General features: G+C 53.7%; 1 protein-coding gene across 1 annotated transcript; it reads left to right on the top strand.

Moving 5' to 3' along the window:
- Positions 1–2,103: 2,103 nt before the first annotated feature.
- On the top strand, positions 2,104–11,847 carry LOC118919423 (phakinin-like). The gene is made up of 2 exons (XM_036899341.2): positions 2,104–2,541; positions 11,761–11,847. The coding sequence occupies exons 1-2, from the start codon at positions 2,104–2,106 to the stop codon at positions 11,845–11,847; spliced, it is 525 nt and encodes a 174-aa protein (XP_036755236.2).
- Positions 11,848–12,311: the final 464 nt, after the last annotated feature.

The raw sequence follows: 12,311 nt of genomic DNA on the forward strand, positions 1-12,311 counted from the left end.
GTGCTGGCAGAAGTTATGAGACTCCTAGTTCAGAGACAAAGAACAGTTTAGTACTCAGAGCAACCATAGTAGAATTTCAGTTTATCAGCATTTGTACTGATTCCGTGAGCCTTAGGGACCTGAACCCCTATGGGACCCCATAAAGAGGGCTAGATACCTGCATATGCAGTGGGCTGTTCCCAAGCTTAGGGAACCATAATTTTATAAAATGAGCGGTAAGCCCACCTGAGTTACTCCAGAGAGAGACACTGTCTCCATTACATCCTGGAATTCCTGCAGCTCCTCAGGACCCAGTAGGGGTCACCTGTGTTAGGAGGCTGTGGTTATAATAGTCTCGAGGGCACATGGCCCCCTAAGGTGCACCACAGGTGGTGGTCACAGCAAGAATGCCACATCTAAAACAAGGGGCACTGCCAGCCTTTACTAGATCAAGTTTTGGTTCCTTATCCTGTCAGTCGGATAACTAACCAGCACTGATGTTTATAAAGTACCCTCTGTCAGCTCAACACATAAAGAAGAAGGGAGGAAACCAAAAAAAAGGAAGCATGTGGTGTCCTGATCAGGAAGGAAGAGCACATAGAACATTCCAGGAGGTGACCAGGGATTTTCTGCCTGTGTGACCTTGGGTGGGTCCCCTGTCCTCTAGGTGGTAGGAGACGGGGTGGGGTGGGGGTCCTAGATAAATAACCAGACTAGGAGTCAGAGGCCTTTCATCCCAGCTCAGCTACTTTCTGGACAGGCGACCTCAGGCAGGTCACTGCGCTCTCAGGGGCTCATCACATAAGGAGACTGACCAGTTGTAGCACTGACCAGGCCAGACGGCAGCACGCTTGTACCTACCCCCTGCGGGAATGGAGACGGCAGGGCAGTCCAGCATGGAAACCAAGCACAGCACCGGACGGGCTCAGCGCTCACTGGCGGCGACCCCTCCCCTCCTCTCGCTTCAGGCACGTTCCCATGGTGCAGGGTCTGCGGTGGACATCGGTTCTGGGTTTTGGTTACTCGGTTTCTCTAGAGTAAACCTTAAATGCGGTAGTACTAGGATCCACTTTGTTACCTTGGGGGCTGGAGGATCCTTTCTGGGGCTGGACAAGTGATGGAGGTGCGTCCGTGACAACACGTCTTAGAGGATGCTTACAGCAGGAATTAAAACCCAGGGAGTACATTCAATCCTAACTTGGAGTACCCTACACAGCTTACTGGAAAACCATTCTGTTTTTATTAGTTTCCTGGAAAATAGGCAAAGTGAGTTGTAGGGAATGGCTGCAGTGTATTAAGTGCCCACATGTGTGGGATGTGAACGTATCTGAGGTCCCTTGTCTGGTGCATTAGAGAGCTAGACCCCAGGCCAGTGCAGGGGAAATAAGGTCCAAAGAGGTGAAAGAATGTGGCCAAGGTCAAGCAGCTGATGAACTGCAGTGTTTCAGGAAGGAGGATGCCAGGGAAGGACCTGAGCAGCTGCCCGGACCAAGGAAGGGCGAAGGAAGCAACAGGCTTGGTTTGTTTCTCTTGAATCCCTGGAGCTGCCTCCACCATGGTTCGTTCACATCCACATCCCTCTTTCCCTGCATGGACACACGTGCACATTCACACACTGGCACACAGCCCGTGTGAGGATGTGGGAAGAGCTGAAATCAGCCCTGGAACTCCTGGATTCAGTCCTGGTTCAGCCACGCCCTGAAATTGTGATCGGAGCTGTCTGAGCCTCAGTTTACTCACCTGTGAAGCAGGGATGTTTGGTGCCTGCCTTGCCCCCTCAGGCACTGACAGACACAAACCCAGATGAGCCACTCCCACAGCCTGGACCAACCCAGCCTCCCCCACCAGCGGCAGAAAAATCTGGGCGGTCAGGCCCGTGAGCCTGCAGAGAATGCATGAACACCTCCCTGCACAGTCCTGGGTGGACCCTTTCAGCTCAGTGAATGATGGGAACTCATGGAAAACAGCAGACAAAGCAGCCGTGGGGGTAGGGGAGCTTCCAGAAAGTCACATGACGGGGCCACAGGGATGCTGGGGCTGGAAACCAAAGCCACTGGACTCCACAAACCCACCAGGCACAGCAGAAGCAGGGCTGTGATGAGCACAAGGCAAGTGGTGGTGGACATGCCCACTCCAGGGGCACAGGGCTTCCTCCCGGGGAACATGGCCATCGTCCTCCCTGGAGAGCCCCTCGGCCTCCAGGACCAGTGCTGTGGGTGGTCTGGTCCGAGCACCCAGAGTCTATGTAGGGATGGTGCCCAGTGGGTGCGCAGGTGGCGTGGATGCCCGTGTGACCCGCCGGGTCCTAGGCATCAGCACTGTCTTCCTGCAGGGCCTGAGGAGCTCAGGCCTAGCCGCAGTGCAAGCTCCAGGCCTGGAGAGGGGCCTCAGTGCCGCCGAGGACCTGGGGGTTGCCTGGTGGAATACATGGCCAAGGTGCACGCCCTGGACAGAGTCAGCCAGGAGCTGGAGGCACAGCTGCGCAGGCACCTGGAGAGCAAGGCTGCGAGCTCTGAGGGCTGGGGCGCCCTCAGGGCCTCCTGGGCCAGCAGCTGCCAGCAGGTGAGTGCCGGGGTCATGCCCAGGGGCTTTGGGTGGGGCTGGGAGAGGGTGCTGACAGCTGCCTGTTGTACCATCATCTCTGGGAAGGACGATGAGCAGGAATGCTGAGGCAGGAGAATGAGTGGTCTGAGGCCAGGGAAACTGACCGTGGCCCTACCCTTTCTGCTCTAACTGCTCATGACCATGATAATAGTAACAGTGGCCACTATTTCCTGAGGTGTTCTGGGAGCCTGTGCTGTCCCTCTATGTTCACAATCTTCTCTAATGTCCAAAGCAAGGCTATGTGGCGGCTCATTCATTGATGGCATGTTTCCGATGAAAACCTGAGGCCCAAAGAGGTTCGATGATTTACTTCAGATCATGCAGCCCATAGGGGGATGGGGCCGAGGCTTAAGCCTGAACTTTTCCAGCCCCAAAGCTTCCTTTGCCCCATCACCCAGGGCTGACTCTGTAACGTGTGTTAAGAAGGGTTCTTACAACCGTCATCACATGGAATACCATTGAACAGATGGGCATTAAGAACCATGGCTGCGTGGAGGTGTGTGCCCCGTATCCATCCCTAACGGCGCAGTCCCAGGGAACCAGGGGCCACACGGGTAACCGGCAAGTCCCCACTACCCACAGCAAGAAATAAAAAGGAACAGGTGAAGTTATTAGCATAGCATATTTAACTCAATATATTTTAAATATTATTTCAACATATAATAAATATAAAAAATATTAATGAAAGCATTTACATTCCAATAGAATTCCCCGTGATTACTGAAATGTCTTGTATCCAAACTGCCCAGTCTGGAAACCACACATGACTTGGAACGTAGCTAATGAGACTGAGGAGTTGAAATTTTTCATTTTCCTTTTTAAATTTAAATAGCCACCTGTGGTGAGTGGCCATGTTACTGGACAACGCAGGACACAGGTTCATCTTCCTCCATAGCTTGAGCAGGACCTGCTTTCCAGGGTGACCTCTGCAGGGTGCGGGGCTGGCCGGCTTGTCTGGCCTGCGGCCTGGGGATCTGCCCCTGGGACTCCCACCGGCACTGCACTTCTCATCAGGTCTCTGCAGGCAGCTGGCTTCTCTCCTCCTCTGCCCCCCAGCCCTGGGGTCCCTCTGGGCTAAATCAGCCTCTAACTCAGCCAGGAACTGCCAGCTCAGACCCCTGACACCCTGGGGCCCAGCATGCAGCCCCTGCTGAGGAGGTCACAAAGCTGTATCTGTGCGGGCAGGGTGATGTTGAGCAGACACACTCAGAGGCTCTGCACTGGCCCCTCCTGCCCCTGTATCCCCTTCGCCTTCAGTCTGGCCTGGCTGACAGCACAGTACACAGGACACACAAAGCCGTCCTCTTGGCTTTTCCCTGGAGCTGCTGCTCCGCTCACACCCATCTGTGCAAGTGGGTTCCATCTCTGAGCAGCCCCTTGCCCCAGCCATTCCTCCAGGATTCTCTCCAGTTGTCCTTCTCCAAGTATGTGTGTCCTATGGACCATCAGATCACCCCTAGATACTCCAATGTCAGCATCTGCTGGACAATTTCTTGCATTCAGATGCTGCACAGACTTCTCAAATGAGAAGTCAGGCATCCCAAATCTAGGTCAAGAAGTATGGCCACTCCCCTTGGTCCATACTCAACAGATACTGACTTAGTCTGGCGCCAGCTAACTACAGGGCCTTGGGCAACTTCTCAACTCTGAGCCTCAGTTTCCTTATCTGTAAAATGTGTATTATGGTGCCATGGCTATTCCAATAGGTCCATAGATAAATAATGTGCATGGTTCCTGCCTGCAGGTGGACCACAGACTGTCACCTCCATTGTGAAGCCCTCCTTGATCTTCTTTGATGATCGGCACTGTGCCTGAGGCTTGGGATCGAGCTTTCAGTAACTGAGCCCTGGATGGCTAGAATGGCACTTGAGCACGGAAAGAGAGATTCCACCTGCTCTTTAGCATGGGCAACAAGTAGAGAACCCAGGGGGAGCCTCCTTCCCTGGGAGAAGGTTGGGCTAGGAAGTCCATTTCATGGTGCTCCCTCAGGTCAGGCGGGGGGAGCAGGGGAGTTCAGACCAAGTGACAAGCATCATTTCCTCTTATGTTTGACACTTCGGTAGATGTCTGAGGGAAGAACTGCTTTCTGGGAGGGGGGGGAAAAAAGAGGTGGCCTCTGCCCTCCTGGCTAACACAGGAAGCTCCTGGGGCCCCTCTGGAAGCTGGGCCCCTCTGCCCTGGAATATCCCCACAGCCTCCTGCCCCAACTGAGAGTTCTCACCCTCTGGCTATGAGGAGCCAGGCTTTCAGATAAACAAAGAACAGGGGCAAGAGGGGAGAAACGGAGACCAACATTGTGCGCAGAATGTCACAACACATTTGGAAAGCAACGCTAAGTGTCAGGGGCGTGGAGCTCACATTTTCACAGAGTCAGGAGAGCAGTGCTGGGGGAAACCTTCTCCATCCTCACCCTGTATATGTCTATGAGCCCTGGAAGAATTAAGGGCAGAGTCAGGGTCAGCTTCATGGACATGTAGCCAGTACAGTCCTGTAGGGCCACGTGCTCGGGGTTTAATGCTCTTCACTCATCATCTTGACATTCTTAAAACCTTGCCTTTGAATTTGTGTTTTGCAGGTGAAGTCTGATGGGACAATGGAGCACATGTCAAGGACTGAAAGGGGACTCACCTTCTCCATTGTCTCTCTGGGATGCCTTCTTGGGGTTACAGCTGCCTGGTCCCATGCCCCTAGGAACCCCAGGGTTCCTCCCTTTCCCTGCCCACCCCACTCCAGCAGGGCCCAGTCACAGACTCAAGGGAGGCCAGGGTGGCATCTGGGGTGGAGCATAGGCCCAGGGCTGGCACTGCCACAGTGAACTTGGCAGGCAACTCAGGGGTGGAGGGTGAGCCCAGTACTCTTGGGGCCACTGTCCTCCGTGGGCTGGGGTGGCCAGCTACTGGGAGAAGGAGATGCCTGGCCTGACTTCCCTGCCGCAGGCTAGGACATGGCACAACAGTCCAGTGGCTGACAGGAAGGGTGACTCAGCAGTCTGTGGGCCACATGGCACCCCAAAAGGTGGGGTGTGGCCCCTGGTGCCTATGAGGGTTTGCACTTGCCCTTGAACACCCTGTGCAAGATCCAAGGGAGGGCGAGATGAAGTCACGGAGATTGACTGGGACGGGTAGAGAGAAAAACCATGGAGAAAGGACAAAGCTTTGTATTTACCACCTATAAAGGCACTATTTCCCCCTGCTTTTTGAACAAGATGCTCCACATTTCATTTTGCTAGAATCCACAAATTATGTAGCTGGTCCTGTTTGGGTTAATATACATGAAGTTCCTGTTCAGTTGCAGACCTCTATCCTGGTCCTCAGCTGTGTTAGACCCTGTCAGCCACTTCTGCTAAGCAATAAAAACAGACAAAACGGGGGAAACTCGTAGATGGTGGCCACAGAGGCCAAGGAGGACCTGACACTGCCCACTGCTCGGACAGAAAGTGGCCCTTCCCCTTTCCAGTTTTGCTAATTGATCCTGACCTTTCTTACCAAGCAAATGATGCTGATAATAAGCTCTGGCCACAACATCAGACCCTTTCATCCTCAAATAGGCCAACTACAAGCTTGGAATTAGGCAGCTGCCCTGCCTGGGAGTTCCATAAAAGGAGAGCCAGGACAGAGGAAAAGCTGAAAGAAAAAGAAATCCAGCCCCGTAAAGGCGGTGCTCATGTAACCACCTGGGCCGCCAGAGGAAGCGGGGCGGGAACAGGGCTGGAGGCACCCGCCCAGGACTCACCCAGCCCGCAGTGGGCCGCTGCTGTGCCCAGACAGATGACAGTGCCGACCGGGCCACCACCGAGGAAGATGCACTCTGCGCCTGGCCCTTGCTGATGCCCCTTGGGAGGCTGGTGTGACCGTCCTGACCAGCCCAGGAGGGTGGGGGCAGCACCATCTTCACGCCGTGGAGGAGGAAGCCGGATCTTAGAGCCACCCACGTACCTGCCCACGCCAGCGAGCGGAGGAGCTGGCTTTGAGAACAAGAGAGCGCTGTCCTTGTCCCCTGGGTGTGGTACCCAGGGGTGGGTGTGACTCCGCCACAGGAGGGCCCCAGGAGAGAGGAAGGGTCAGCCCAGGCCCCGCAGGCACGCAGCTGCTCAGGCTGACCCCCCCAATGGGGTCACCCTGGATTCCCACTCCGCACTCTTCTACGACTGCTCCATCCCCAACCGTGTGTTCTGTCCCCTGAATGTGTCCGAAAACTGCCTGCTTCTCTCTGCTGTCCCTACAACCACCCTCGTCAAGGTCACCACCATCTCCCTGGGCTCCTGCAAGAGCCCCCTAGCTGGGCCCTCCCATCCTCCCTCCCACAGGAGTCAGGGACCCCCCACGGCACAGTCACCCCTGCATCCTGCTCAAACCTTTCAAGGGCTTCCCAGCAAACCCCACCTCCTTTCTGTCTGCCCCAAGGCCTTCCCTCCATGAGCTGGCCTTTGCCTCCTATCTAACTGTACCTCCTACACGAGCTGCTGATGGCTTTATAACCAGCCCAGAGCCTGGCACAGGGGATACAAGCCCATGTCCTGAAGAAATAAAGGTAACGATGAGTGTGTAGATGAATAAAAAGCTTCACAGAGGAAGCCATGCTTGAGCCAAGCATGCAGGTGGGTAGGACTTCTCAGGCAGCAAGGCTAGAGGTGTGGGGTGGTAAGACCAGGTGTTCCAGATCCAGGCACCGACGCCAGCAGAGCTATGGCGGGATTCCAGGAGCAGCCCGTGAGGCGGCACGTGCGGGACCAGCGGAGGGTCTGTGCAGAGCAGGGTTCCTTCAAGTGCAGTGTGTCCTGGAAGCCCTGGAAACTTGGCGAAACCCAGACTGTCAGGCCCCCACTCCAGAGATTCCAACTCACTGCCCGAGTAGGTCTGAGAATGCATACTTCCCCCAGGTTTCAGGTGGTGCTGATGCTTCTTGTCCAGGGGCCATACTTTGAGAGCCACCAGTATAAAGTATGCCAAGGAAGCTTCCACTTGCAGGTGCAGAGGAAGACAGCTTCAGGGAGGGAAATTGAGGCAGCTGTCGGCAGGGAGCAGTGTGAGCTCACGGCCAGGTCAGCCTCCCTTTCCCCTTCCCCCGCCATCCCTCTAGAACAGAGCCCGTGCTACCACGACCCCTGACTGCCCACTCCCCTGGGGCTCACCCTGCCATTCTCCTCGACCACGATGGGCATTTTGAAGGCACCTTTGTTTCTTGCTCCTGCAAAACCTGTGGGTCCTGAGTCATAGTCCCTCAAGACCGCCTCATCTCACACAGCAATTCCCATGGGTCTGCTAAGACAAACAGTGGCTCTTTTTACCAGGAGCCCTGGCGTCATGTCTCCTTGATGGTCCACGTTCCAGCTCTGTTTGAGCTGAGGGGAGAGGAGGGGCGAACTTGCATGGTGATGTGCAAACTGCCAGTCTGCCCACCCTTAACGTCTAATGTAAGTGCAACTATTCCAGTAGTTCATACTTTTTTCCTACTAGAAAAGAGGGCAGGAGTGGCTCCAGGGTTATGAGTGATAAAACCGTATTCACAGCATCAGCCCCATGACTGTATGCATTAACATCTGGTATTTTTATTACCTTTTCTTGTGGAAAGAAAAGGATCAGAGAAGTGAAGTTAATATGAACCCACTTCCACTATAAATCCAAGAGGACCGATAGCTAATGAACATCTCTCACAGCTTTAAATACAAATGATCTTTCTTCTGCAGGGCCTGACAGTAAAGTGCTCAGCAGCCTAGTCCTCCAGGCCTTCAGGGTTGGACCCATAGATCTGCCCCAGCTCCTGTCAGCTTACAGGGCTCAGAAATGAAAACTCGGGGGTTTGGGTGAGAGACAGCTTGGTTTGGTCTGATTTGGTGAACATCCTCATGTTCAGGCAGGAAGATATTTCTTTACCTTCGTGATGCAACCTAAATAGGAACCAGGAGTCCTGACTGTTCCATGTCGCAGGAGAAAGAAAACAATCCTCCACAACACAGTCTCTTTTTTGATCCTGATGTCTTTTGGTTTCCAAAGTTGGTGACTAAAAACAATCACACTTCTGAGTCACGTCGACCTGGTTTGGCATTCTGTCTCTGCCCCTTTCCAGCTATGTGATTTTGGGCAATTTACTGAAGTTCTCTGAGCCTGAGCATCCCCATCTTTAAAATGAGTGCATTGAAATCAGTGTTAGAATCATGAGCATTTAGTGAAGTCTTGAATGCTAACTAGTAACGTGTGGGGCACGGTCAGTGAGCTGGTGCTTATTTAACCATCAGCTCTCTGTGCCAGTTTCTCTGGTGTAAATACTCTCACCATGGCTGATATCAAGCTACCAACATGCTGTCACTGAATGCAGAGTTGAGAAGAGAGGCACAGGAGCACATTATATAGTATTTCCACTGTCCAGATACAATAGAAGCCAATAATCTGAAAAGCAGAGATGACAGAGTAAAGCAATCAGGAAGCAATGAGTACTTATGACCTCTGTATTTTGAGTATTACCTGTCTTTTAATATAATTTATGTAATTGTAAATTCACGTAATTAAAATTTTCATGATGGCTGTGTTTCACAGACCAGCTCACAGAACTCCTGAAACACTAGCAGTGGGTTCCAGCCAGCCGGGACAAGCCGCTTCATCACACCGGGAGGGGGTCAGTAAGCCTGACTTCCCTCCCTGCTTCCTCTCCTGTCTGCAGTTTTCCCCAGTAGAGACAAAGTGGAAACAAACCTTCCCGCTTCCACTGCAGGCACCATGTTTTACTTCTGGCATTGGCCCCATCCCCGTCCTCAGCCTGTGCTAAACCTCAGCCCAGGTTCCAGCCTAATTATGCCGCCAGATGGGCCTTTTCTACAGCTGGGGAGGCTGAGCCACCACTAGCAGCGGGGACGTTCTGCTCGGCTGAGGTGCCTGCATGACAACGAAGGGCTCTCTGTGGCAGAGCGGCGGGCTGGCGGTTTGTTCTGTCTGTGAAGGAGATAGGGAAGCACAGCCAGCAAACATGTTTTGGCAAGTCAAGGCCTGTAATTAGCCTCTGCTTGCAGCTTGAATAAGCCCCCCCTGGTTGTTACTAAGCAACAGCTAAAGCAGGAAGACCTCCAGCTTCCCCGAGCCTAGCTCTGCACAAGCCTGGTAGGACAGACATTGGATAGAACTACCAGTCTGCTGGGTAGCATCCAGACCACCCCAGAGAGAGCACCTGTCCCCAAGCCCTACTGCAAACAAGGGGCAGGGCGCTGAGCAGCCAGCCCCTCACCTCACCCCACCTACCAGCAGTCAGCACATCCTCCCCAATGTTCACGGATTGCTCCCTGCATCCTCTTATTTACAAAGTGTGCAATCAACTGGGGAAATGTTACAGATCCACCCAGTAGGTACTGTTGCAGTGGGGGCAACGCAGAGCAAACGCGGAGAGGACCTACCTCCAAATTCTGTCAGCGCTCGTCTGGATGGCAGGATGTGAGGTGGTTGAACTTTCAGCCATTTTTCTGCTTTTCCAGAATTGAATGACCCTACATATGACTCGCATATATCTGACAGACACTCCAGTCATTTTGTTCTTTACTTTTTCTGTCCATGCCTGGGTCCCAAGCTTAAAAAGGAAAAACAAAGAAACAAACTTACACTGCACCAAGGTGAGGCATTGAAACTACCCGGCCCTGGCTTACACACGACCCTCTGTATTGGTCATTTTGTATTCTTTTTCTTAAAGGCAGTCTCCCAAATCCTATAAACTCTGGGCCCACATCCGCCAGTATTTGCCCCTGCAATTTAAAAGCCATCTTCTCTACAGTGGTAGTCTTTGAGCTCACGGCCTGGGTGCCTGCTATGGCTTGGGGTCCTGTGCTAGGGTAGGATATTTACCATGGGCATCATTATGAGAAATCTCAGGGTGATTCGCCTTTGGCTTTAAATTAGACATCTGCAAAATGGCATCGCTGAGAGTCCACAGGCTGGGAAAGGGGCTCCCAGCTGGGGGCTGCAGCGCTTGAAGGAGGATGAAGAGGAGGCCCGGCAGGAGCAGCTAGAGCCAGTCCTCAGGGTGGCCAGAGCCCTCACCCAGCCAGAGCCCTGTGGATGAACTGTATTCAGTGATTAACTACACTGTCCTATTGTCTGTATTCTTGATGCTGCGGCATCTGGGCCCTCACTGGCAGGGACAGGCTGCCTGCCTCTCACAGTGCTAGCTAATCTTAGATAGTAAACACTTGCCCTGAGTGTCTTTCATATGCAAACCAGCCAGTCCTGAGTCTAACTCCCACCTGCCTCCTCTCTCTGCCCTTACACTCCAGGAGGCAATATTCTTCTGCCCCAAGTCATCCCAGGTGGCCAGGGACCACCCCAATAGTCGAGAAACAGCTGAAATGACTCAACTATCCAACCCTAAACCTGACCAGCCCCTTTCCCTGCACATCCATCCCTCCCCATGAGAACCTCAGTTGAGGCTCTTGCCCACACTTTTGTCTTGCCCCTTTTGCTTCCTGGCTGACCCGGGTGCTTCCCCACGTGGCCTGCCTGGTGTGGCTGCCCCTGCTTTGGGAGCTGTGGGTAACGAAGGATCTTTTCCATGTCAGTCATCTCCTGATCTTTGGCCTCACCATATCCAAACCAAAATCCCAGGTGCACTTTAAAGCACCCTTCCGTGGGGCTTCTGGGAAATGATCCCCAGGCCTGGCACAGGGGAAGGCTGACAACTGCTCACCAGTGGTCCCACCATCCATCCGCACCCGTATTCATTCAGCAAGTATTGACAGAGTGTCTGCCACATGCCAGGCCTTAGGTAGACACAGCAAGGAACAGGCACTGTCCTGGGGAGGAGCCACGCCAGCAGTGAAATGGGGCTGCAGTGGGGAGGCCGAGGGGCCCAGGGCTGGGCTGGGCACCAGCTGTGTGTGAGGGCAGTGCTCCCTCTGGGTGAAGTGGGGTCATCTCGCACTGTCTCACGTCCCTGAACTGGAACACCTGGTCTTGTGTCTGCTCCTGCCTGGCCCTGGGGCCCCTGGGGAGCAGCAGCCTCAGTGCCCTCCCCTCCCAGTTCTTCCTCATTTCACTCCTGTCTCTGGCCTCTCACGCTGGAAGTCCCCCTCCTAGTCAATAAGGATCTGGAAACTCACTGGCTTTATGTTCTCCCAGGGCCTCTGGGCCCAGCAGAGTCCGTGGGAAGTGAGGGAAGACCCTGCAGTGACCTTGTGTCCCTTGGTGTGTGTAACCTTCCTAGGTGGGTGAGGTAGTCTTGGAAAACGCCCAGCTCATGCTGCGGACAGAGGCTATCCAGGCGGGCGCAGAAGACTTTAAAGAAAGGTAACATCTACAGCAAAGGGACAGTCCCTCTGTGTCCCCAGCCTCCTGGGCAACTGGGAATGCCGCTTTGGACTCTGCAGCACTCGTCCCCAGCCATGTGGGGAGCCAAGGGGGACAGGAGAGGCCCCAGAGAATCCTGAGCCAAGATGGCCTGGCTCAGATCTTCCTGTAGACACAAACGAGGCCGCAGTTCTCAGAGATTTTTGCCAGTGTCACTCAGAATAGGGGCTCTCAAAATCTAGTGTGCTTCCAAATCACCTGGATGTCTTGTTGAAAACAGACTGCTGTGACCACCCACCCCCTCCAAGAGCTTTTGATTCAGTATGTCTGGAGTGGGGCCCAAATTTTATGTTTCTAACAAATTGCTGATGATACTAATCCTACTGGTCCTGGGGCCACACTCTGAGAACTACTGGTTTAGAACAGTGCTTCTCAGTCATGGCTGCATATCAGAATTACCTGGGCATT

The sequence above is a fragment of the Manis pentadactyla genome, chromosome 1 (genome assembly GCF_030020395.1).
Source record: "Manis pentadactyla isolate mManPen7 chromosome 1, mManPen7.hap1, whole genome shotgun sequence".
Classification (NCBI taxonomy): Eukaryota; Metazoa; Chordata; class Mammalia; order Pholidota; family Manidae; genus Manis; species Manis pentadactyla.